Source organism: Malaclemys terrapin, chromosome 11 (assembly GCF_027887155.1).
Source record: "Malaclemys terrapin pileata isolate rMalTer1 chromosome 11, rMalTer1.hap1, whole genome shotgun sequence".
Taxonomy (NCBI): Eukaryota; Metazoa; Chordata; order Testudines; family Emydidae; genus Malaclemys; species Malaclemys terrapin.
In genome coordinates this window covers 23,023,451-23,051,026 of record NC_071515.1, presented here as the reverse complement: position 1 = coordinate 23,051,026, position 27,576 = coordinate 23,023,451, and the positions used below count along the sequence as shown (strand labels likewise).

The 27,576-nt window shown below is 42.8% G+C and overlaps 1 protein-coding gene across 9 annotated transcripts; it reads right to left on the bottom strand.

Moving 5' to 3' along the window:
• Nucleotides 1–86: 86 nt before the first annotated feature.
• FTCDNL1 (formiminotransferase cyclodeaminase N-terminal like) lies at nt 87–24,181 on the bottom strand. 9 transcript variants are annotated; one of them, XM_054044459.1, is made up of 7 exons: nt 24,074–24,090; nt 21,804–21,885; nt 19,714–19,837; nt 16,107–16,202; nt 13,774–13,926; nt 11,858–12,049; nt 87–2,058 (listed from the first exon to the last, which is right to left on the bottom strand). In XM_054044459.1, the coding sequence occupies exons 3-7, from the start codon at nt 19,826–19,828 to the stop codon at nt 1,619–1,621; spliced, it is 996 nt and encodes a 331-aa protein (XP_053900434.1). In that variant the 5' UTR covers nt 19,829–19,837; nt 21,804–21,885; nt 24,074–24,090; the 3' UTR covers nt 87–1,618. The 9 variants fall into 9 exon arrangements, with proteins under 9 accessions (XP_053900434.1, XP_053900430.1, XP_053900432.1 ...); XM_054044455.1 differs by lacking the exon at nt 24,074–24,090 and adding an exon at nt 23,912–24,047; XM_054044457.1 differs by lacking the exon at nt 24,074–24,090 and adding an exon at nt 23,958–24,047.
• Between the last annotated feature and the right edge of the window lie 3,395 nt (nt 24,182–27,576).

Below are 27,576 nucleotides of genomic sequence, written 5' to 3'. Positions count from 1 at the left end.
GCCTTGTCCTTCCCTCCTCCCCGACCCCACCCGGGCTACCTTGTCAGTGATCTCACTTTTTTTTTAATAAATAAAGAATGCTTGGATTCAAAACAATAGGGACTTTATTTCCTTTGCCAGCTGTGGTCGAAGGGGGGAGGGGGATTGGCTGACAGGGAAGTAAATTCAACAAAAGGGGCGGTTTTGCATCAAGGAGAAACACACACAATTGTCACATCGTAGCCTGGCCAGTCATGAAACTGGTTTTCAAAGCCTCTCTGATGTGCAGCGCACCTAGCTGTGCTCTTCTAATTGCCCTGGTGTCTGGCTGTTCAAAATTGGCCACCAGGCGATTTGCCTCAACCTCCCACCCCGCCATAAACGTCTCCCCCTTACTCTCACAGATATTATGGAGCACACAGCAAGCAGCAATAACAATGGGAATATTGGTTGCGCTAAGGTCTAACCTAGTCAGCAAACAGCACCAGCGAGCTTTTAAACATCCAAAGGCACATTCTACCACCATTCTGCACTTGCTCAGCCTATAGTTGAACTGCTCTGTACTACTATCCAGGCTGCCTGTGTATGGCTTCATGAGCTATGGGAGCGAGCGGTAGGCTGGGTCCCCAAGGATAACTATTGGCATTTCAACATCCCCAACAGTAATTTTCTGTTCTGGGAAGCAAGTCCCTTCTTGCTGCTGTTCGAGCAGCCCAGAGTTCCTAAAGATGCGAGCATCATGCACCTTTCCCGGCCACCCCACGTTGATGTTGGTGTAATGACATGTACCCAAAATCACCCGTGACAATGTTTTTGCCCCATCAGGCATTGGGAGCTTAACCCAGAATTCCAATAGGCAGCGGGGACTATGAGATAGCTACCCACAGTGCACCACTCTGAGTCGATGCTAGCCACAATATTGAGGACGCACTCCGCCGACCTACTGCGCTTAGTGGGGACACACACGATCGACTGTATAAAATCGCTTTCTAAAGATTGACTTCTATAAATTTGACTTTATTTCCTAGTGTAGACATACCCATAGTCCCTCCACTGGAATTGGCAGAAAGCATTCAAATTTTAAATGAGTGAAAAAACAACACATATTTTGTGAAAGATTTCCCCATTTTTTGACCAGCTCTAATCACTACTATCTTCCCAGACTAAAAAAGAAAGGACCCCTTCCACTGTCCCCTCACATTCAAGGCCCCCACTTCCCCACACTCCAGACAAGCAATTTTTCCCCTGTCAGTGCGATGAAACCTTGAACACTGACATGTGAGGTCCAACAGCTGGCACCCAGAGATGGTCAAACTATTGCTAGATGAGAGCCTGCAAACACCTGGATCTCAAGGAAGTGGGACAGTTGATCACTAGACAGCCCATTAAAACCAACAGACCCCTAGAATCAGGTATGACAAACCATCTTTGGTTTTCTATGGTAGTATATAACATCATCCACTGATCAGATCACAGGGGCAATCAATACACACTTGTAAGGGGAATTGTGGGGAAAAGCCAACTTTGCAAATGTGCATTTGTGTCTCCCCACATAAACAATATAATGTGGGTTTCTTTAATTGGTAAGGACCATAATTTCAACATACCATGATTTATAACTGCTGAGGTAAAATGGGCATCACATGAACATGCCTCCCCTCATCCTCCAGAATTCTCCAATGCCTTTCTTTAATGCATATGTGGCACAGTGCTTACACTCCTCTGGAGTAAATCCAACTAAGGCTGTCCTGGCAGTATTTATCCCATAGTTGCTGGCCAATTTTTTAATTTGAGCCTCTATAGATTGAGGGGATACATAAGAAAAAGTCTTCCCAAGAACACAATACGAAATGTACCCAAAGTCTTCATGTGCGGTCATTGTATTGTCTTGATCTTCAAAGCTCTCCACATTACAAGCGATTTCAATTTTCCCATTGTGGGGAAAAGCCATAGTCTGTACACCCTTTAAACCACGTGTATTGCTGCCTCGGATAGCACGTGCTATATCTTTTCCTGTAGCCATGTCTTGAGTGTCTATAGTCACATTGCAATTCATCACATAGGGGCTGGCTCCAACACCTATAACCAGCAGAAAAACAGATTAGTCAATTAGAACAATCCTCCTTATGAATTCCAGTGACTTTGCCTCTGCATCTGTTTTCACATTTATATGATCTGAGGCCAGATTCTGGCCTTGAATGTGTCCCAGTGATTCCAAGTGACTTCAGCGAGAGCTCTACAGGCACATCTGAGGCCAGACCTTGCCCCCTAAGCAATTATTTTAAACTCATTTTATCTTTGTAATTCTATACTCCTTGGTTTTAATTCTGTGCTTAAGCTTTTCTTTTTATTCTCCAGCTCAATGACATTTCTTTTGTTCTGCTCCCTTACCCCAATGCCTGCAAAAGTAGAAATCCCTTTGCATGTACAGAGACACAGGCTTATTAAAACTAGACTAGGCACATTTATGCTTTCCCACCACTCCCACATTCTGAAGGAATATTTTAGCTCCTAATGATGTGCCCCTGGGTCTAACTCTTGGGAATTCTGCATGAATGAATTAGATTAGAGTTGATTTCATCAATATTAAATTTCCCTCCTTTCAAAATGCAATGGATCAAACATTTATCCCAAACTCTTGCAGAAAGCAAATTAGTTCAGAAAAGAAATGGAATATATATTTCTTTTTTGCCTGATTAGAAATACGTTGATGCTTTTTAGCTGCTGCTCTTACAGAGAAAATGTCAACCGTGGGTGAACTCTTGATGAAATCTCTCAACTTTGAAAAGGCAATATACAAGCGGCCCTCACCTCCCCCTAGTCAGCGACCACTACAAGCTATTTTAGCACCCACATTGTTTCAGGGTCCCAGTGTTCTTCCTCACAGTTGGTCTGGATGCCATGCTTATCTACTGACTGGAAAAGCAGGCAACCTATTCTAAGGCTACTGCACAATCAGACATCTGCTAAGGGATATGGAAACTAACCCATATATACATCTTTCCTTGCCCTAAGCAATAGACCATCTCCTTCCTGATAGTCCCTGCTGGCCCATGGAACAAGAATCTCTGGGTTGTCTCCAAAGTCATATCACTTTGAGAACGAGTGCAAAGCACCATCCAGGGGAAAAATTAGGACTATCAGCTGAACCTAACATTTTAATTTTTCCATCATCCCACCATACACACACTTACACTTCAGTGTATATTACAGCAGAGGACTAGAATGCAAGATCCTACTTGTGCCTATTCTCAGATCAGATCAAGATTCACGGTGTGTGACCTTGGATAAGGGCAATTTGTGTGTCACACAGCGTGTGATTTTAGATACTGTGTAGGACCTGGGGACCCCTTATGACCATGCCTCCCATTTAAGCCCCTTGTGACTCAATCAACCTTGCTAAAATTGAGCGTAAAACAAAACAAAAAAGTAAGACTTCACTACAAACAAGATCATTCAGATGCATTTTGCTGGTTAAATCTATTACAAAATAATGAAGCACCAATTCAACAAATTAAAAATAGCATACTAATTTAAAGCAAAAATTGTAAATACCCTAAAAATGGCTTTTAAAATGATGAATAAGTTTGCATTCATCCACTGACACCGCTGTTTCACTCCCTTCTTTTCAACTTTTGCAGTGGGCTAGAATTTTATTTTGTTCCACTTCACATTTACTGCAATTTTCAAATATCGCACAACAAACATCCTTGGCATTTACTTTACATGGCCTAATGACCAGGCACTATATGCCTGAATGGCACTTGCGTAGATCCTGACTATAATTAGCTGATATTTATAATGCATGTTCTGGTGCTTGGATTACCCAGTATTCTTCCCCAACCGTTCCCTGAGCAACCATGGCATTTAGCACACAGTAGGCCTAATTCTGCTCTCAGGGTATGTCTACACTACAGCAACACAGCTACGGCATTGCAGCTGTGCCACTATAACGTGGATGCTTCCTATATTGATAGAAGGGGTTTTTCCATCGATGTAGGTAACCCACCTCTCTTAAAGGTCACCAGAAGAATTCTTCTCTTGACCTAGCTTTGTCCAGGGTGGAGGTTACATCAACCTAACTACATCATACAGGATGCAAAAATTTTCACCACCCTAAGTGACGTAGCTAGATCAATACAATTTTTAGGTGTAGATCAGCCTCAGTTGCACTAAAGTGTATCTGGCCTAACTCCTCTAAAGGTAATGGAATTCACTTTGATGGCATTTGGGATCTTTCTTGTTTACCTCAATCTCTAGGAATGAATTTTTGTTTGCAAGAAGCAAATGTCTCATAAATATTTATATTCATATTTATTTACGCAAAGGTTCAGTCCACTTTATCTGTGTGTCTGTCATCCAAAAAGGAAACAGAGACATTGCCATGTAACTAAGGTGAGCTGTCACAGCATGAAGAATCACATTAATGCTTGCTTTCAACAATTCATGAGCAATCCAAGGACTGCATCTCCCCACACACACATAAATAATAATAAAGTTTGAATGATTTATTTGTATTACAGTCATGCTTAGAGATCCCAATGAGATGAGGGCCTCATTGTGCTAGGAGCAGTACACACATACAGGATAGTCCCTGTCCCAAAGCGCTGTCAATCTAAACAGACTAATGGTGGGAGAAGAAAGAGGCACACAGAGAAATGAATTGTCTTGCCAAAGGTTACACAACAGGTCAGTGGTCAAGGCTATCAGAAGCCAGCTCTCCCAATGCCCAATTCAGTTCCCTATCCTAGATTCAAATGCAGCCCAAAACAATCAGCTGGTTATGACCAATCGGCAAACAACAACAAACAAGGCCAAATTCAGATAAATTATTCATTACAAATATTTCTCCCTATTCTACTTATGTATCAGGGAAATGTACAAAACCTAATGTCTCTCTCTGACAATTTTGCTGGTTTTTAAAAATTCTGAATCATGTACTGTGTAACTGGTGGTACCACAAAGAACTCTACAGTTAACTGATAGTGATGTAAACTCTTTATGCCAGATTGTTTAAGCACAGAGAAAACAAATGCACTTAATTAAGATCTGATGTGTATTTTTCCCCCCATACACAAATGCAATATTTGTGTTTGGGCATTGGCAGAAATGACTGTGATCTATGGTATTAATGTCTGGTTTAAAGATGTTTGTGGTAGGCTCATGTCTGGAGCAACAAAAATTAAAATGTATTCAGACAAAACAATGGTGAGAAGTCCATTAGAAAAATAAAAAGCAGTGATCATAGAAAAAAAAAACATGTATTCTTCTCTCAGAAAATTATTCACATATCATAACTTTTCTTAAACAGGATACAAACACTGTCATTCTCAATAAAGTCAAAGGCGCTGAGAGTACTCTTTTCCCCCAGAAGTATACAAAGAGCTTTATTTTATCTGGAGGAGAGTAGATAACTCAGCAATGGTTCTGCTTATTTTCCCAGGATGTTTTCAAATTAAATAAATTGGTAGTAAGTGGGCAGGGACACCCAGCTGGTTTCATGCACAAGCCTTATGCATCAGGGAACTTTGGTTCAAGAAATCTAGATTAGACTATAAGTAACGGACTGAATCCCCAATAGACCATCATACAACTGGGATGCTGTGGAGAAGCCCACAGTGAAATAGTAACATTGCGTGCTCCAGAATGAAGTATTTGACAGCATTGTAAAAGATATTTTGGAGGGTTTGCTCACATTATATATGGCCATAGCCAGATCTACCAAAATTGTACTCGTCTGCAGTTCACACACAGGCAAGAACTGCGCCTGTGGTTTTTGAAGGGCATCCGCTAGACAAAAGACAGCTGAACTAGAACATTAAAGAGTGTCAGTGACTGGATTCCAATATGAGTTATTTCTTGCTAGAATCACAAGTGAATAATCTGTAGGCTGGGGAGAGAGGAGACGGAGGAAGGGTCCGTGGCACGTTTGCAAAGACATGCAGACCACACTCCCTTATCCCTGTGCTGGCTCCTATCATGGATGGCCTGTGGAGCAGCTGCTCAGCAGGGTTTTGGGGGAGCCAGGATTTGGGTGGATGGAAAATATCCACCCTGTCATCTTCCTGCTGCGTGTGGGTTTTTGGCAGTCATTTAGGCATAGCATCCTGCCAGAATTGGGACGTTAGTATGGAGATTAATCTTACTGCTTCACTGTCAGCCTGAACAAAAATAAAACCCCACAAAACAGCACTGAGCTCTTTCCTCTCTTCCTCTGGCTAAAAAGCAAACTAGTCGGTTTGTTCCGTGATCAACTCTGCAGTGCTTCTAAAGAACAAAAATGAGCTGGAAACACACTAGGTACTGGCATGCAAATGAGTGGAACCAAAGACAGATTTGAAGCACAGCGGAGCAAAACTTTGGTGTGATGCCCCAAAGCAGATTAAATGGTCATAGTTCTGGTTTTCAAGCACAGCTTCAGGTGAACCCGGTCTGCTGTATGCTCCTGCACCTCACTTGATGTTCCTTGACTTGTACCCAACTGTTTGCCTATACCATAGGGTAATGTATATTGTATAGGGGTATGATTACAAAAGCCCTTTAATGCGTTGCACTGTAATTAGTCTGTGTAGAACAGGGGTGAGCAAACTACGGCCTGCGAGCCAGATCCGGCCCCTCGGGGCTTTGGATCTGGTCCACGGGATTGCCACCCCTGTGGCACCACAGGCCCCGCGCCGCTCCCGGAAGCGGCCAGCACCATGTCCCTGCGGCCCCTGGGGAAGAGGGGGCAGAGGGATCCACGCGCTGCCCTTGTCTGCAGGCACTGCCCCCTACAGCTCTCATTGGCCAGGAACGAGAAACCACGGCCAATGGGAACTTTGGGGAAGGTACCCACAGCACACGAAGCACTTTGCCCCCGCTCCCTCCCATGGGCCGGAGGGACATGGTGCTGGCCGCTTCTGGGAGCGGCGTGGGGCCAGGGCAGGCAGGGAGCCTACCCTGGCCCCGGGTACACGCCGCTGCCACCCGGGAACCGCTCCAGGTAAGCGGTGCCAGGCCGGAGCCCACACCCCAAACTCCTCCTGCACCCCTCATCCCAACTCCCTGCCCTGAGCCCCCTGCCACACCCCACCTGCACCCCAACCCCCTGCCCCATCCTGCACCCCAACCCCCTGCCCTGAGTCACCTGCTGCACCCCGCACCTCTCCTGCACCCCAACCCCGTCGAGCCCCCTTGTACACTCTGCACCCCTCCTCTGCCCCAACCCCTTGCCCTGAGCCTCTTCCCGCACTCTGCACCCCCTCCTGCACTCCAACCCCCTTCCCTGAACCCCCTCATGCACCCTGCACCCCTCCTCTGCCCCAACCCCTTGCCCTGAGCCCCTTCCTGCACACCGCACATCTTCCCACACCCCGCACTCCCTCCCACACCCCAACCCCCTGCCCCAGCCCTACATTCATGGCCCTGCATGCAATTTCCCCACCCAGATGTGGCCCTTGGGCCAAAAAGTTTGCCCACCCCGGTGTAGAACCTGTTGGTGTGTGCTAAATGTTCCCTACTATGCTTTAACGTTGTTAGTTCTGTTTCATACAGCATTTCAAACTATGCTAAAGCGCAGTAGGGAACATTTAGCGGGAACCAGCAGGGTCTACTTGGATTAATTAATGTACAGTATATCTGTGCTTTAGAACCCACATCCCCATACAGTGCATTAGCCCAGCATGCAGGCAGAGCTCAAATGAAACTTAGAGATTTTGGAATTTGTTCAGCTGCCAGATTCAAAAGTAAAACTTGGGAGGCAAAAGTAAAGCCAAACCTGCTAGTTCTGTAGCTCTGGGAACAACCCTGGTGCCCCTTCTGTTCTGACTAGAGCTGGAGAGAAACTGTCAGAGGGGGCAAAAAAGGCAGATTTTGCAAATTTGGGGTGGTTTCACTGAATTGTTTGAGATGTTTTAAAATAAAACCTTTTGAGATTTCCTTCAAATTTGTATTTAAAAATAAATATAAAAATTCTCAAAACATGTTTGGTTTGACCCAACATAAATTCCCCCCCCCCCAACTTTCCAATTTGACAAAAAAATAATGGTTTAGTTTGACCGGAAACTAGTTTTTTAATTTTATTTTTCAGAGTTGCCAGCAAACCAAAAAAATGTATTCTTCACCCTGCTCTAGTCCTGACCTGCATGCGTGTGCTCAGAGCTCTCCTACCATACATTCTGTAAGCAAGAATTGTGAAAGGTTTTCCTCGGGTAGAGTTTCTAGGTCATCACACAAGCGTGAGTTTGATAAATCTGTATCATGCTGATGAACTCCAAAAGGATAAGCACACATGTCCACAGCTCACACCTGCCCTAGATAATCACAGAAGCTATATGTTGTGGCAATTCTAGGGGTGGCATTTCGGAAGCAATATAGGATAGGTGGCTGTCTCATGCGCACAGCAATGCCTGTGGTATCCTTCCATCTCAGTTCATTGCAGTGATGGGTTCTGAGCTCTTGAAACAGGACAGAACGTCTGACCATGCTTATATATTTCTATCTTGTTTTCACTGATTTCAGCAGGAGAAGGATCGAGCGCTATGCACTCTGCCTTACAAGAGTTTGGGAGTGCTCTCCCAACTTGTCACTTGAATTCTTTATCGAGATTCAACTAAAAGCAGCAGCAATTAAAGGCTTCTTTTGCAACAATTCTTCACAACTGGGAATTTACTGTCAGAGTCCAGGAACAATAGAGCGACGAGTCTATCCATTTAATCAACATGGATCATGTGTAACTCATAGGGGTGAGGCCACCGCCTGGAGGTTGGCCAGATGCAGCACTCCCTGATGCCCAATATAATCAGTGGTTAGATTACCTGTCATGGAGAAGGAGCAACTCTAATCTATTTTAAAAAGCACACACACCATTTACTGTCAACATACCAGGCTTCAGTGTTTAAATGACTGCATAAATGTTAAAAGGGTTTGGTTGTTATTTTTTAATATGGTGCTTATTTATAGACCTGAAAGTCATTATTAATAGATCTTCAACTGAGCTTTGGCAAGTCACTTCACCAACCTGTACATCAGTTTCCCCATCTATAAAATGGGAATAATGATGCAGACCTCCTGTGTAAAGCACTTTGAGAGCTATTCATTAAAAGCTATATATAAGAGCTAGGAATTATTGTTATAATAAATAATAATAAAACATTCACAAAAGGAGGGGCATTGCCATTTATTTCTAAAGTCTTCTCCTACCATCTACTTTTGTTTGTAAAAAAACATCTTGGAAACTTGAAACTGAAACCTGCTTCTTTACCAAACTTTTATCCTACATTGTGGGGATGTGGACTGATGTGTTATTGTACTTTTCACTGTTGGAGCTGGACAGATGGCACTGATTTTATATTTTAATCATTTAAATTGTGGAGAAAAAATATAGTGGGGTTTAATGGGAAAATAAATATAACACACAAGTGACATTCACAGCAGCGATTCAAGTTAGGAAAAGAGTAGTGTCAACACTCCCCACCCAGCTCCTTACTGTTATTACTACCTATACAAGTCTCAACTTGGCCCCCAATCCTACCAACACTTATGCATATATTCAACTTTACACACGTGAACAGTCTCAATGGGACTACTCACCTTCATGCTTCAGGGTTTCAGCCACACACCTACAGGGATCAGAAAGGCATTACCTCCCCCCCATGAAGTCTGGATATGTTTGGGTTTTTTTAAACTCCTTCCTCTGAAGGCCACACAGCTGGAAATGGGATATTGGACAGGGCTCTGAGGTGTTGTCACCAAGCATTCTCTCTCTCAGGTGCTTGGCGGGCTGGTTCTTACTCACATGTTCAGGGTCTAACTGATCACCCTGTCTGGGGTTGGAAAGGAATTTCCCCCCAGGTCAGACTGGCAGTCATATTGGGTTTTTTTGCCTTCCTCTGAAGCCATTGGGTCTGGGTCACTTGCCAAAATTATCTGGGTCTCTCTCATTTAATCATTTCCCTGCCACTGTAGGGGCCTTGGACACTGGTGCACCTTGCTCCCTCCTATTCTCTGCCTGCAGCACATAATAGTCTAGTCTCCCGTGGGCAAGAAAACTTTGGTCTCATTTCAGTTGCTAGATTTAGTTGTGTTGGTGCTGGGTGGTGTTTGCAGACTGTAATATACAGGAGGTCAGACTAGATGAGCTGGTGTCCCTTCTGGCCTTAAACTCCATGACTTTATAAAAAGAAGCAAGAGCACAAGTACTCACACGATCAGAATCTTAGGGCCTGACTCAGCAAGGTACTTAAGCATGTGCAGAACTTTTAAGTGGGTGAGTAGCCCTATTGACTTCAGTGGGACTACTCACCTGCTTAAACTTAGGAACATGCTTAAGTACCTTGCTGAATCATGGCATCCATGGGGAAATCCAGCAATTGCCTGGAATATACCAAGCACTGGTGCTTTACAAATAAGTAAATAATCATAATAATACAAATATAAGTATTTTGTAGGCACAGACCTAGGGTGGGATTTTCAATGGGACTTGAGCACCTAACTCTTTAGGTTCCTTTCTGGACCCCAACACAAATCATCAACATCCTGTATACAGACACAAAATTCAGTTTCCTAGGTGCCCTTTTTATGGAGGATTTCACATCCCAGAAGGAAGAATATTCTTGTTCTTATCCTCCTCACTTTTCAGCTGAAGATGCATAACCCTGTAAATTAAATCTGATACACACAAGAGCTTGCATACAGATACATTTTAGTATGAAAAATATAGCCCTTATGTTTGATTTTTAAATCATTTCTGCCTTGTAATACTGACTGTTTGTATTGCATCTAGCTAACAATATAGTTGACTATCCCGATCTGTCTCCTTAAAGGGTTAGAGGCAGAATGCTCAATAGGCAAACTTCCATATAAACTTAAAAAATAATTTATGATTTAGCCAAAGTTATCTGCATATTTCTAAATGACCATCAGGAAAAGTAGCCGGGAAGAGGAATTCAAATGCTTAGGGAAGTCTCTCTCTCAGATTTCTTCTCAGGGAGCTGCTGGCTGAGAAAGCAGTGATAAGTACCAGTCTTCATCATCTCTCAGTTCCAAGTGGATTTACTAGTAAAGATGGAAAGTGATGCCTGTCTCATAAACATACAAGAGATGGAGAGTTCTGCTCCGTTTTGAGAGTGCCACAAAAAACTGTTCAACAGCTTTAAAATAAGCTGCTTCTCATGCTTACGACAATCTCTTTCTGTCACATTCTCCTCATAATCAGAGTGTTTTAAAACTGATTCCCTCATTGCGGTTCTCATTGCATTATGAAGATTTATTGCCCTATATCAGTGTTTCCCAAACTTGGGACGCCGCTTTTGTAGGGAAAGCCCCTGGCGGGCCGGGACGGTTTGTTTATCTGCCGCGTCCGCAGGTCCGGCCGATCGCGGCTCCCACTGGCCATGGTTCGCTGCTCCAGGCCAATGGGAGCTGCTGGAAGCGGAGCGGGCTGAGGGATGTACTGGCCGTCGCTTCCAGCAGCTCTCATTGGCCTGGAGCAGCAAACTGCAGCCAGTGAGAGCCGCAATCAGCCGGACCTGTGGACACGGCAGATAAACAAACTGGCCTGGCCTGCCAGGGGCTTTCCCTATACAAGCGGCGTCCCAAGTTTGGGAAACACTGCCCTATATGTTTAAATCGGCTACTAATATTTTCTCAATACATTCTATTACAGGGCAAATCCTGAGGTCCTTACTCAGGTACATAGGTCAATGGAAGTTTCTCCTGAGTATGGACTGAGTAAAGGGCTTCAGGATTTGGCCTTTTTACAGGACCTGATCCAAAGCCCATTGAAGTAAGTGAGAGGCATTCCATTGACTGCAATGGGCTTCAGACCTGGCCACAGTGAGCATTTTTAACCATATCAGATTCTATATTTTAGCCAGGTATTAAGCAATGCAATTCCTACCTGTTAGACCGTATCTTTGGGAAGGCACAGCTCCTATATCAGGTTTAACTTCCATTGACTTGAAATCTCTCCCTTTAAACCAACCCAGCTGTTTTCTTCTCTGAACCAGACTTCGTTTCTCAGGTTGATCAGCTTGCCCAAAAAGAAACATACTGCATCCTGGGACACGAAGGGTCAAAATCTCAGCTATGCCTGTAGAAATTTATTTTTAAAAGCACAACATCAATGCTTAACTTTACAGCAAAACTATTAGATTTGATTTAATTGAATGAGACCAATGCAGTAAAAACAAATAACATGACAATGGAAGGATCAGAATCCACACCCTATCCATACTGAATGCCACTATGATGACCCATCATTCCAGTGCCACTCTGATCCAGTACTATATTTCCATAGTCTACAAGGCCATATGCAGCAATGGTAGCATAAAGATTAGAATCTATAACCTCACAGAGACTTCCTACACCAGGATTAAAGCTCCCCAATTCACAGTGCCCTGAAGGGGCCATGCACATTGTTTAATTTTTGTTCAAGTGGTCTGAAGGCATCTACTCAGGATTATTTGCTTTCACTTCAAACTATTGCTTTTATGGTGGTTCTGTTTTAACTTTGGATATTTAGATTATGCATTCAGTGACTGTGTCAAGGATAAGCCTTTCATTTTGGTTTAGGCTGTTTGTACAGTAGTTTAAATAATGCTTATATTGTTATCACAAAAGCTTTCCTATAGATGTATAGCAGACAACACAGTGGTTACAATTGGATTTTTCACTGGGATTTTAGAGTAATAAGAAAGTGCATAAAGTCTGCAGTTTGGAATCCACTTACATTGACTGTATATGCTTGACTTGCACTAATGTGTATCTTGTGTCTGCAAAGTCACTTAAAACTCCCTTCAGCTTTGTTTCTTTCAGGTTAGTTAGGGCATGTCTAAACTTACCTCCGGAGCGATCGATCCAGCGGGGGTCGATTTATCGCATGACACGATAAATCGACCGCCGAGCGCTCTCCTGTCGACTCCAGTACTCCACTGGAGCGAAAAGTGCAGGCGGAATCGACAGGGGAGCGTCAGCAGTCGACCTACTGCAGTGAAGACACAGCAGTAAGTAGATCTAAGTACGTCGACTACGTTATTCACGTAGCTGAAGTTGCATAAGTTAGATCGATTTCAACCTCCGCAGCGTAGACCAGGCCTTATTTAAGGCAGCTAGTGTGCAGGGATTTTAACCTTCCATCACTGAAGCCTTGTACATGCTTCACTTTTACTACAGGTCAGAAACCCATCTCTATCTGAAGTGTCCACTCTAGCCGTGACACACAAAGGAAGAGTTTGAGTCTCAATCGAAGCACCTTGATCCCCAGGCCTTCAGGGACTGAGACTGCTGCAGAAGGAGGAGCACTGTCAAGTCACCAGCATAACATCACATGACAAATCACGTGATGAATGCAAATAACATCCTTCAGTGTATTTCAGAAAGGAGCTCAGACATTAGAGTGATGAGGGAAGGTACAAGAACCTGAATGGAACAGAATATTTTCACCCTAAAGAGTCCCAAAATGCTTTGCAAGCAAGCTACTCTGTCTAATGCAAAGAATGTCATGGGAAGCATTGCTGACCACAAGAGGTCATGGCTTTGACACCCAGCATGGAGTTGCATGGCTGTGAGAGCCAAATTTATCTAACCCCATTTTGGTTCAGGTCTCAATTCAGGAAAGCACTTAAGCACATGCTTAATGCACATGCTAGAATTTAAAGTCGTATAAACTGATCATGTTAAAGCCTAGGGGAAGTTGAAACACGTACCCTTAAACCCTATTCTAGAAAAGGCCAGAGACAGAATGTAAGGAACAATATCATCCTTGCTCTTCGTCAATCCCATCAGCAGAATTGGGATTCTAAAACTTCCACTTACTTTGAGCCACTTTTCCACATTCCTCCACGCCTACATCCAAAAGAGGATAGATAGGAACTAAGTCCACTGCTCCAAGGCAAGGATGGATTCCTTCCTGGATAGCCATATCAATTGACCGGAAAGCCTCAGTGCAGGCAGCAATGACATAGTTGCCTAACAAATGCAAAATAGACAATTAGGTATCAGTCAAACCTGAATAAAACACTGAGGATTAGTCAGAAGGACACTTCTGTTCTGAATCACATGAAGGGATTCTATTTGAAAACACAACTAATTTAAAACCAAACAACAGAGACAGGAAAGTTAAAATTACAGTCAGCTTCTTGCTCCAGGACTAAAGTGGTGCAGATAATCTCTTTCTAATTCACTTTATACATTAATAGCACCATTTCCCCCCGCTGATCTTAGAAGAGATGTGTTGAGGAAATTTCAAGGTCCTGTAACTCTTAGAAATGTGCTTACCTCAATAAAGCTGTGCATTAAACACAGAAATGGACTAAAAAACATTTGGAATGAAATAAAAATCTCATCACAAGGCAATTAATTTTGTATCCTGCTGTTTTTGGTTTCAGACCAAACTCAGTAACCGTTTATTTTACTGAAGTACTGAATGCTAAAATGTGTAATATTTGCTGGCTCTTTACATTCTCATTCTGTTTTCTACTCAATATACTGTTTTCACTTACATGCCAAATATCTGGATAGCGCCTTTTTAAGGGGGGGAAAGGAGTCTTATTTTATTTCTCCATCATATTTAAAAACAAAATTAAAAATCATGTTAAGGGTACTGTGTGACAACAATGTACTTACTTATCACATCATTTATTAAAAAAACATAGCACTTAATGGAGGAAATTAATAAGAGGATAAATCTAATATTGGTCAGAATGTGTATATTATGTGGGCAAAGAAAGAAATGTATTCTCCTCAAAATAATCTTATCTATACAAATTAAAAATCCAAGAGCATTTTCTTGTTAAGGAAACTGTTAAATGGGAACTATCAATTGATGTATTTTTACAACAAATTTTTGGAAAAAGAACTTACAATTGCTCTTTTATTTTAGAATTACATTGTATATGTGGTTTCATAAAAAAGTGTGTAATATAATTTATAGTAAACTTATGTATGTGAACTAGCATTAGAAATTGATGAACATGGGACATTAATGAGAACATATATTATTTTATGTTTCTTTTTCAGAAGGGCACTATGGTGTGTTTATATTCTGAGATTACTAATGGAAGAACAGTATCCATCTGGGGTCAGAGTTAAGCTTGTTGTGATGTATGAGTAATTAAAATGAAAGTAACAAGCACAAAAACACATCCTTTTTTGAAACAAATGGAAATTCTGCCTAGTGATGGTGTAAAGATTAGTGTAAAATATCACTGTGAACTTTACCAAATTGCTAAATAAATAAGAGTCTGATCATGCTAACAAGGAAACCACAGAGAATTCTGTTTTAAAAGAAATGGCATTACATAGTTTTAAGAAAGCATCAGTCTCAAGTAACTTTAGAAATATATACCACTTTTCGTTATTTCAGTTATCCAAACAAGATCCATGTTAACCTCACATCAAAAGCTCTGAATAACTTCCTCTGAAGTGTATAAACAAAATGGATATCCATTTTGGAACTGAGCCTGCAGGTAACTCTTATCAAATGTAGTCTGAGTGTAATAGTTCTTTTCATGAAGTGATCCACTGGTTTTCCCACTGGAACAACAGAAACCTTATTTATTTAAAAAGAACAGGAGTATTTGTGGCACCTTAGAGACTAACAAATTTATTAGACCATAAGCTTTCGTGGACTACAGCCCACTTCTTCGGATGCATAACTGCAGTCCACGAAAGCTTATGCTCTAATAAATTTGTTAGTCTCTAAGGTGCCACAAGTACTCCTGATCTTTTTGCGGATACAGACTAACACGGCTGCTACTCTGAAACCTGTCCTTATTTATTTAGCGGGACATTTTTAGAGGCATGAAGGAGAACTGGGTGGCTACTATCCATTTGTGTGTGTGAAAATCTCCTCAACAATTTGCTAAAGTTCACATGGTTATTTTCCGAGAAGCTTTATACCATCACTAGGCAGTTCTCCCATTTTAAAAATGGTGTGTTTGAGGCTTGCTACTTACAGAATGTTCAGATTGAACAATTCCAACTCCCAATTTATCCAGGAAGCCTCCAGGTAGTTATAAAGGGCAGGAAACCAGAGATGAGCCCTTCTTTCCCCAGTCAGTCAAAGCAGAAGTTATCTGAAAATTAACAGAAAGAAAGAGAATTTTTGAAGTGTAAAAATATTTAAACAACATAACAGATCCTCTTACCTAACATATCAATGGGAGCTGCTATGGTTATGACTGATCTGTTGTAATCATAATCAGAAAATATATTAAGTACTGTGGCTTGAGAATGTTTCTGTCCTGTGGGAGGAAAAACAAGAGATTTCAGACTTTTCATACATATCAAATGGCAGATGTTTAAGACCCCGATTCACCAATCACTTAAGCATGTGCCAAACTTTATGGGACTTAGGCACATGGTTAAAGTTAAGTTTTTAGGGCCCAGCTCCTCAAAGGTATTTAGACATCCCATTGTTTTTGCATCTAGGCCTAAGTGTTTTGCTAAACAGGGACAGACTTAAACATGTCCTTACATACGTACTTTGATGAACAGGGGCCTAAATTATGATGTCTCTTTATTTAGAGTATTCATGATATGTGTATTGAAACCTTCAGGAGTTCCGATCTGCTACCAAAGAGGTTGTTCCTCACGCACATAGTCATTGACTTCAACGGGACTGCTTGGAGTGCAGGAGTAAGCTTCCCAGGCCTGATTCTGCAAGTCCCTCAATGCCTCCTCGTGAACGCTTCCTCACTGACATCAAGTGCTGGGGGGACACTCCTAGGAATTGTGGGATCAGCGTCGCACAGAAAGCACGCTGCACTATCAGGACCATACTCTATAGCTGTACTCCATTTGAATCCAATACTACTTTAACCCCCCACCTTACAAACAGCACTAACCCAGAGCCTGCACAGCCTGAGTCCCACTGAGGCCACTAACACTCTGTGCTAGGTAACTATCTGCAGGATTGGGACCTTATTAACTATGTCCCAACACACTTTTGAGAATGAAAGGCGACAGCAGAGAGGACCCTGGTATAAATTACAGAAAACCATGGTGCAAAGACATGGTTGGAGGCCAAATTCTGACCTCATCTTTGTGGTTGCAGCTCTCATCGAAGCTAATGGGAGCTGCATATGTGCATGTGAAGGCAGAATTTGGCCCTCTGGTGAATAAATTATAACATTCAGACAAAAGGTCAGAATCAGAGGGAGAGAGAAACAGATGCAAGTATTTTCTGAGTCATATCCACATTACCACTGCCAGACAAACCATAGAATACAGAAGTGGTTATGGGCTAAACATCAGGCTAGAATTTTAGCCTAAAGGGCCTGATCCAAAGCCCAATGAAATCAACGGGAGTCCTTTAGAACAGCTTTAAATGAATTTCCTGAGATATGTTGATTTACATCAGTCACCTTGAAGCTATTTCACACGTAAGTTTTTCTTGTTTAATTGAAAAAAATTACAAAAACACAAAAATCTCTTTTCTTAACAATTAAACACTGTAAATTCCTTATCATCTCACACCTATTTTTTCTGTGGTGAAAGAAAACCAGAAATGAGATCAGAGATCCTGCTATTTTAGTAGTTTTTCAACATAGCTCCTGATGGGAAAGAAACATGAATTTATTTTTCAATCTGAAAAGCTTTTAGTCTCATTTTCATCCTATTCAACGGAGTAAATTGCTGAAAGAATAAAACATTCTTCCCTGAATATCCGTATAGAAAAAAAAAAAAAGATGGCTGGCAAACAGAGCTGTCAGCATGAATTTCAGCAGAAGTAAATTGTTTGATATTTGTAATGGAGTGTAATAGCTATAATTCCATTTGAACTGTTGCCACTAATAAGCTAATAAAACTATGAGTCAAGACCTAGCCATCCATCAGTGTTTGGCTGCCGCATATTTCTTTGTACACTCACTTAATCACAGAGCCAAGTAACTTTAAGTGTTGCTGTTTCTGAAAATGATGAGCCAGAACTGGCATTTTCTCTGCGTTAACAGCAAAAAAAAACTACAGCTGCATATCAACTCCTAAGGAGTTTTCTTCAACATTTAACAGGTGTTTTCACAGATACTCCAATCTTCTTCCAAAATGCAAGCCAGTGTTTAAATGTACAGAGATCAGAAAACAGTTTGAAAGAGAATACAAAAAGAAATGGTTAAAAATCAATGCAATGGAGTGGCATGCTTAATATGCATATATGTAGACAGCAAATTCTCTGGGACAGGGAGCATAACTTTTTAAAAGTCTTTGAAAAGTGCCATGCTGTGTTCTGGCTGCTATATAACATGTAATCATTAAGAATTAATACATAGGTTACTACTTGGCTGTGGGGCTAATGCTGTCTATAACCGGACACAAAACACCGGTTAGGTAACAACCAAACTGCTTTACTATAAATGGTTTGATTAAAACATATCTATATATATGCATTTTCTCAGACCAAGAAAATTAAACAGCATTTCTCATATTCTGGATTGTTTGTTCATGTTCCCAACAAAAGCATCTAATTAGCAAAGATGCTATGAGGCAATGAAACACAGCTGACCCCAGAGAAAGTTCTTTGACTGTACTAAAATTTACCCTCTCAATGGCACACATTCCTCCAACGAACTATGGGTACATTTCTTCTCAAAGGTGAAATTCACCTCTCTGCAGACAGCCAGCACAACATCTATGCACAACACAAACTCTAATTTGAGGGCTTACATGAGACTTAAGTGGTGCGTAGGCCTTAGGCTGACTCTCTGCAGAGGGACATATTTATCTAACATGCATATCTACATTCAATACAATCAAGCAGGTATTCCCGACCAAATCATGGTGTCAAACTCCCCCTAAGGTAGGCAGGCAGACTTCTGCAAGGTCCAGATGCCCCTGGGCTCTTCTCCTCCCTCCCCAGGGAGTGTTACACAGTACTACACCATGCTCTCTATCAGCCAAGCCAGTGCTGCTGTACTGCAGCGACTAGGGAGAAAGGGAGCTTGCAATAGCTGGCTGAGAGTGGAGAGTCTCTGCCAGGCTCACCAGAACAGTTAGGGGATGAGGAGAGAGACCTGAAGGAAAGAGGGAGGGAGGAGCAAAAAATAAAATAAACTGCAAACAAAAAATTTAAGATACAAAACAAGACAGAAAGGTGGGAAAAAAGAAAGTAAGGGACAGTAGAGGGCAGTGAATGCGTGGGAAAGAGAGAACGGACAGAGACAAAGGTGAGACTGTGCGTCCCTTCTCCACAAGAGGTTTTCCCAAGCACCAGTCTTAGGGAGGAAGAATGGTGTTGAGGTAAAGCCCAGGAGATCTATCAATGCATGACTGGGAGTAAATCACGTAGCCTGTCGTCACTCAAGTGTGTAAGCACTTTGAGACCCTGCCTTAGGAGGGGCTATAAAAACACAGTGTATTACTAATCCATCATGAGGCCATCAGCAAAAAGTATCTGTGTTAATGGATGTTGTATGACAATAGGCCACATAAGTACAGCAAGTTGGGGGGGGGGGTGTCACAAACTAGTTTCACGTGTTCCCTTTTTCTCTTGTAACTCTGGGTCATAGTACAGAAACGGTTGAGAACCACCAGTATAGATTTTTTGGTTTGGTACCCCCTGCAGAAATATAATGTGCTGGAAAAATATTAGGAAAAAAGAGCCAAGCAGCAAAAAAGAAAAAAAGATCATAAATTGAGAACATCACCAAAAAAGTTAAACTATTGTAAAAATTTATCTCAAGGATAACAGAGCATACAATTTAATAAACATCATATTGAAATGCTCCTATTCCAACTTATTCTGTTTGCTGCTCTTACCATTATCGTCAGAAAGAGCAGCTTTAGCTATTTTCTCAACAATATCTTTTTTTCTGGCTTCTGAAATGTTTAGTAAACAGGCAGCCAGACGAAAGCCCACTTTGGTGGAAGACATTTTCACTCTCTGAAACAGAAACATAAGAAAATATTTTCTTCTGTCATCCTCATGCTTTCACTCTTTCTCGTGTTTTCATTTCTGGACTTCTTTTTTAACCCATATACTTAAAAAAAAAAAAAAAGACAATTATTTGGTAACTAAGCAACCAATGCTGCATAAATTTTCACCTCAGCATCTTCTTTTCACAGAGAGGAATTCAATCTTGAGGTTTATTTGAGAAGCCATTACATGTTGCAATAGCCATGCACACATCATCAGTTTAGCAGCAAACTCAGTACCATCACTCAAGCTACTAAAAACTGGACTATGCCATAAAACTGAAATTATTTGCCTTTCGGTGCAGGTGGAAATGAGGAGTGTGCCAGGTTGTCTCAAGGACCTTTTACAAGCTCATTCACACTTCGCTGGCACCCGATTTAAAAATTTTGTTAAAGCTAATGTTAAAAAATTATATAGTACACAGGTAAAGAAAAAAGTGTCTGCACATCTGGGTATAGTGCTTAGATTATCCACAAATACAAAGTTTGTTTTTAAAGTCATAAGATACATACAGTGCATAATCAGCAATAACCCAAATTGAGGTGAATAAATTGAATTACACACTACTGAAATACTATCCAGGCTAGGTACAAAATGTTGGAAAAGGGTCAGTGGGTTAAAGAAGTTAACCATCCATGACTTCACCTTGAACCAATACATTTCAAATGTTTCATTATCTACCACAGAAGGATTAGTATCTAAATATCTGTTAGAATGAATAGATGTCTAAAGCTTTTATTCTACTGGGTAGGTGCTCTTCTCTTTTAGTTGTGTAGTTAGACAGCTGCCACCTTCCATAACAGACGAGGCTGCATTTCAGTGTCAGGTATAGTGATTTTATATATAGCTGGATAGATATAGATCTCTCTCTCTCTCTCTCTCTGTATATATATATATATATCCAATCCAAGTTCTGCCCTCAGATGTGGCCAACTTGCAAGCCATACTGTAAATTTCATGGCATGCTTTGAGCTCTTTCAATGGAAGGCTTTACACCTGCACAAGTGTCAGTCATTATTATTATTGTGGTCTGTCCTAAGCACTCTGGCCAACAATGTTTGTGTCATGGTGGACACACATTCGAAAACAAAATTTGTGTCCCATACTATGGCAATAATACTTTTAGTTAGTATTGCTGATGGTCACTGACAGATCTGCAGTGTTTTGGGAACCCTATTAGAAGTTAATGACTAACCTGGAGAAGCACCAGGTTTGGGCAGTTAAGAATGCAGATTTTCATGTTATAGAACACAATCAAAAGTCTATTAATCTATACAAATTAAAGCCTTACTCCTGCAAGCTAATCCAATCGGATGGACCTTCATGAATTCAATAGGGTTCCATGCAGGTGCCAGGGTCTGCCCGCATGGATCAGCTTCCAGGATTTGAGCCTGAGCTTCTATACAAATATGAATACTAGCATACTAATAAAGCCCCCTAAACCTTTGTAACCAGATAAAACAGCCGGCACTACTTTTATAAAGCAGACAACTTCTGCCGTTCACTTGTTTTCATTGTGTTTGTATATTTTAAGCTGTTTTATCTGGCATTTGGAGCAACCCCTAAAGGTATGTTTACACTGCAGGTGGAAGCAAGCCTCCACATCCAGGCAGGCAGATTGGAGCAAGTGGGGCTGGAACAAGAAAGCTAAAAATATCAGTCTGTAGACTGCTGGTGGGGCTGCTCAAGGCTAGAGAGTCCCCTAGGCTAGAGAGCCAAGTCACAACTCCCCTACTGCTATTTTTAACACACTAGCTGGTGCCCCACTTGCAGGAGTCTGCCTATCTGGACTGGGAGACTCACTTCCAGCTGCAGCATAGACAGACCTTTTCAGTGCAAAATACAGGGCTTAATTTCCCATGATCCCACCTCTCATTCTAAGTCTGGATTTCCCCTGGATCTGAATTGCTCAAAAAGGTGCTGGAAAATCTACCTCCACGCAGGAACTGAAATAACCAGCTGCACAGAGGAATTAGGAGTATTTTGTTTATATAGCATGCTCATATTTTTCCCCACTGGAAATAAAACGGAGAGAATCAGTTATAGAACATTTGTTCACATACAATACATACAAGTTACATAAAGTAATACTTTTAGGCTTACACAGACTACCAGTTAATAATATTTTGCATATCTACAGTGCCTTCTATCCAAGGATCTCAAAACTTATTATAAACAGGCTTAAGCATTTCTAGGACCAGAGCCTTAAACCTCACAAAGCCCTGTGAGGCAGGGGAGTATTATTGGCCTCATATTGAAGATGGGGAACTGAAGCACAGCAGGGTTACATGATTTTGCCTAACTGCAAGTCAAGGACACAGCAGAGCATAGATCCAGCTTTGCAGCTGATGTTCATGTTGCCAATTTTTGCTAATTTTATCATAAGTCTTGCAATATGTGGTGTTTTTCTAAAGCTCCAGCTCCTGGAATCAAGTGATTACAGTAACTCCTCACTCAAAGTCATCCTGGTTAACGTTGTTTCGTTGCTGACCAATTAGAGAACATGCTCGTTTAAAGTTGCACAATACTCCCTTATAATATTGTTTGGCAGCTGCCTGTTTTGTCCACTGCTTGCAGAAAGAGCAGCCCATTGCAGCTAGCTGGTGGGGGCTTGGAACCAGGGTAGGCCAGCAGCCCCCCCCCCCCCCCATCAGCTCCCCGCTCCCCTAAGTTCCTTGTGCGGCAGTTGCCCAATTGCCCTATCAATTGCCAGACAGTTCAGCTGTTCCTCCCCTCACTGTCATGTGCTGCTCCTGCCCTCTGCCTTGGAGCTGCTCCCGGGAGCCTCCTGCTTGCTGGGGGGGAAGGGAGGAGAACAGTGCTAATGTCAGGGTGTCCCCCTCCCCTCTACTTCTTTACCTCATCCACAGAGCAAGGGGGGACACAACAGGGCTCAGGACGGAGGGAGCTTGCTGGCAGCAGCTGCTGTCTTAACTTGCTGATCTACTTAAAAGGGCAGTGAACTTAGAGTGTGGCATCACCATACTTAAAGGGGCAATGCATGTCTCTCTCTGTCACACAGTGTGTCTGTCTCCCTCCATTCGTGCCGCCTTGTAGAGTGTGAGGCTACATTAACAACAATGAGTTAACCCTTGAGGGCTCAGCTAAGTGCTAGTTCATCTTTAGCAGTAAGGCATTCCCGGGAAATATCCCATCCTCTGACTCCACCACCTCAACCAAGCTTCACAGTCATCATTGCAGTGTACAGTATTAAATTGTTTGTTTAAAACTTATACTGTGTGTACATATATATAAAATATAATCTTTTGTCTGGCAAAAAAAATTTCCCTGGAACCTAACCCCCCCATTTTCTTTAATTCTTATGGAGAAATTGGATTTGCTTATCATTGTTTCGCTTAAAGTAGCATTTTTCAGGAACATAATTACAACGTTAAGCGAGGAGTTACTGTATGTGAGAATCTCTGCCTCCGGTGAAACAATTTCTAGCTTTGGTGCACAGTTGCAGAGAAAGGCTTGAAAGAAACTGTGAACCAAGTGCACGCGAAAGGCTCAGAAACCAGGCAGCAACTAAAAAGAAGTGCGTGTCAGAGAGAGAAAGAGAATTTGTATGTGATTTTAAGCCAATCTCATAATTTTAGGTGCCTGACATGATTTTTGAATGCTTGGGGTTAGCAGTATGGTGCACGCCATACAACTACAACACACACTATAAACAGAGACAGGCTCTGGGCCATGCAGTTCAGATCTGGATCCAAAACCAAGTTTCCCCGAGCCCTGGTGGCATTTTGGAGCCGCCCGTCTCTGAAGGACAAGGGCTGCTGCGGCTGATTTCGGAGCCTGGCTTTGGCTGGGCGGAGCCTTGCCGTGGGGGGCGTTGTCCTACTCCAAAGGCCCAGTCCAGCGCCGCGCCGCGCCAGGGCAGACCCCGGTGTGGGAAGCTGGGAAGGGACCCGCACTCCCCCCGGGGGCTGTGCGCTAGGCCGCTCCCCGCTGCTGCCCGGGGGATGCAGCCGGCCGATCCCAGGAGGGCGGGTGCAGCAAGGGGAAGCTGGCCGGGGCCGCTCAACCGGGCTGTTTTACCGCGGCGCCGCCTCTTCCCGTCTGGGGCTCCGGCTGCGGCTCCCACCTCCAGGGGTAGCCGGGTCCCGCTCCCGATCGACTCCAACCTGCCAAGGGCGGACAATGTCTGAGCACAATCCGCAGCCTCTTGCCTCCCTCCTCCGGCGGCCTCTGTTCGCTGACCTGGCCGGGATCCAGGCAGCACGTAGTTTTCCAGGGCTGGCATTTGCGGCGTCACCCCGCCTCCTGCACCTCCTTGCTGCATCGACCAGCTGGGAATTTACTGCTGAGATAGAGACCTGGGGGGAGGACCGTGCGATCCGTCCATAGACATGCAGCAAAATAGTTGATAGCACTATTGACCCACCCTAGGGTGGCTTTTTTCCCACATCACTGGGGGACTTGAGTGCAAACTGGGTTCCCTTCCAACAAATACTGTGCTGCTCCCATAGCAACATGATGTGCGGCTGGCCCTGCTACCTACCACTTACCAAAAATGGAGGGGGAGTAGCTTATGTTTTCTTTCTGCATTTTGCATGATGTACACATATCTGCCAGTCAGAAACAGGAAAATATGGATGGGCCTTTGAACTTAAATAAGGTACTCTGAGGTAGGAGAGCTTTCTGGCAAGGCAAGAGTGGGAATATGCCAATACCAACATTTTCAAAACGGGCATAAAGCTAGGCTCCTAAATTCATATTTGGGCACCTAAGGCCTCAAACCCAAAACTATATCCATGTAAGCTGTTCTTTACAGTGATACAAAACCCCATTGACTTCAGTGGTGGTCTGTATGGGTCCAGGAGCCCACCTGTGCAGGGCTCTTTGCAGGAATAAGGCCCAGATACAGCCTGCATGTAAGTGTGTTGAATAAGGGCCTAAGTGGCCTGATTTCCAACATAAGTGGCTTGAGCATCCAATAATTCCCAGTGAAGTTGTTTTTTCAAATCAGGTCACTTATTTATGTGCCTAAATTTTAGGCACCTGTTTAAAAAACAAAACAAAAAAAACTTGACGTAAGCATTTTGCTAAAGAGCAGGGGTAGTTGTCATGTATGATCTATTCTACAGCCTTATTACTACCTGGCCTTTCTAACATAGGGTAGCCAGGAACCAGTTACCCTGGTGACTGTGCAGTCAGACTAAATGCTAATGACTAGATCGTGCTAGATCAGAGGAAAGGTGTGCATATGCCACTTAGAGCTGTAAGCTCTTTGGAGCAGGGGCTGTCTTTTTGTAATGTTGTGTATACAGTGCCTAGCACAGTGGGGCCTCAGCATCTGATAAGCCTTAAGGGCTTCCAGCTCTACTGCAATACAAATAATAGTTTATTGCTGGGTCTACACTAAGGCTTTAAAAAAAAAATTGCCACCATTGCTGTAGCTCCGGTGCAAGTCCACCAGCGTTAGCAGCAGCCCGACGGGAGCACTAGTGTAAATCACCTTGCAAACTTTTTATCACCATATCAAGTTAAAATGTCAAGGGCCACTCACACTTTGTCTACACCACTGCTCCCACCTATTGTAACCCACAAGGGGGGAGGGGGAGTTAAAGGTCCCCCTCTGTGCTGATCCACAGAAGAAGAGTTGCTACAGAGCTTTAGCTAAAGCTGTGGCAATTCATGCTTTTAGCTCTATAGGTTCCCCAGTTGTATCCCCATATGGAGGGCCAAGAGGGTAGCTGTTACGCTGGTACCTGTCGGCCTGCATTAGAGCTTGCAGCAACAGTGTGAGATTTTAAGGAAAAGCTTAGTGAGAAAGCTCTGCGGTGGGGAAGTATGTGTGCACTTGAGCACATTAAGGATCAATGCAATAAGAAACAATGGATCTGATCTTTGGATCTGCCCAAGCTGTGCTTGCTGTGGGAGGCACAGGGCAAAGGTGGCAGTGTTTCTGTCACCTTTATACTCCCTTGGTCCCTGAGGCTACTAAAGACTAGTATAACTTGCCTAAGGAGTGCTTTAACTTGCATCAGCAGCTGATGGCCCCTGAAGAGTTATTTTATCAGCCAGGGAACGCTGGAGCACAAAAGTGCTATAGCCTTTCCTCCTCCCTTCCTGCCTAGGATAGCCCTATGGTATGGGCTGTGTGGGGAGGCATAGAGCCACCTACTGAGAACCAGCCCTATTACAAAGCTCCTAGTGGTGCTCCTTAAATTAATCTGTTAAATTTAGAAGAGAAGAGCTTGCTGGTCTGTTCCACCAATCTTAGCCTTCTAAGATCCTATTTTATAAAGCTATAATAATCAGATGGCTGGTATGGTAAACATGATTCAAACAATACTGCACAGCACCATCTTGTGGTGATCAAAGAGTTCATCTTTTTCTTCTAAGTTTGACATTTCCATTTTAGTTTGTCATGTCACATTAAGAAATTGTGATGTTTCTGAGAAAAGTTTAAAACTCAAAACAGAAAAGGCACAGTGTTGTGTTAAAAGTATTTTTTATAAACCTATGTTTCTTATAGCAATTTAGACCAAAACTGAAATATATATATAAAAACGTACTTTCCATCATTTATACTGTTTGCTTACTCCTCATTGCATTCAACACATCCATTATCAGTTTTGTTTTTCTTTCTTTCTAAATCAGATTTCTGGCCCAGAGGGAGTGAAAGTTCTTAAAAGGCATTATATGGCTCCTGTACCTATAATTAAAAGAACTGTATCTGTAGGATAAGTGAGAAGCATTTTCTAAAAAGGGGGCAGGAAACATGCAAATAGAGAGAGAACTATCTAAAGCAGTGCTTCTCAAACTTTTTTTTCCGCGGACCACTTCAAAATTGCTGAGGGTCTAGGTGGACCACTTAATGATCTTTCCAAATGTTGTTTGTACAGTTAGCTAACTATTGTACAGTGCTTTAGATAAAAGTGCTATATTAAAAAAAAGGACCAATAATTAATGATTTTTGTTCTACAAATAAAAGCACACAACTCATATTTTAATACTTTTCTAATGTGATGGATGTGCCCTCTCTCCCCCACCGCGGCAGCTCCCAAGCTCAGGCTGAGAAGGAGGGGAGTCTCTCCCCCGCTTCAGTAGCCACAGAGCTGAGGCTGGCAAGGAGGGCCGTCCTATCCGGCAGCCGCAGCCCTGGAGCTGGGGAAAGTTACCATTTTCTCTGGCTGCTGCAGCCCTGCACATCCCAAATTCCCCCAGCCCCTCTTCTCACCCCACTGCCATTCTCACCTACCCCTTATTCCCCCGCAAGGCCACCACCTCACCTTACATATGCAGCTTCTCCAGGGTCCAGGCACTTAATTAGTGGAGCCATGCCTGCGCAGCTCCACTAATTAGGTGAGTGGCCCTTCATTCTCTTGTGTGCGGCCACCCAGGCACGCACCTTAGAGGGAACTATCCGCGGACCACAGTTTGAGAACCTCTGATCTGAAGCGAGGAACTTGCAGCAATAGCTGATGGAGTTATTTTATCAGCCAGGGAATGCTGGAGCACAGAGGTGCTATAGGCTTGCCTCCTCCTTTGACTCTCTCCGGCAGTCAAAAAGGAAGAAAATGGAGTTGTTGAGAAAAATTCCAAGAACCCTGGAAAAGAGAAGACAAGCTCAATTGTTAGTGTAATAAAAAATGGAGGAGGCAAGCCTATAGCACCTCTGTGCTCCAGCATTCCCTGGCTTAAAATCCTGAATGTTGCCTTACCTAATTTATCTGCATTTGAGGAAGTGGCATTCC

Coding starts and splice junctions, on each gene's coding strand:
- FTCDNL1 (XM_054044453.1), bottom strand. CDS start 24,155: ATGCAGCAAGGAGGTGCAGGAGGCGGGGTGACGCCGCAAATGCCAGCC. Junction 19,838..23,957: donor GGACCCGGCTACCCCTGGAG/GTGGGAGCCGCA, acceptor TTTCTGTTTCAG/AGAGTGAAAATGTCTTCCAC. Junction 2,059..11,857: donor CCAAAGATACGGTCTAACAG/GTAGGAATTGCA, acceptor TGCTGGTTATAG/GTGTTGGAGCCAGCCCCTAT.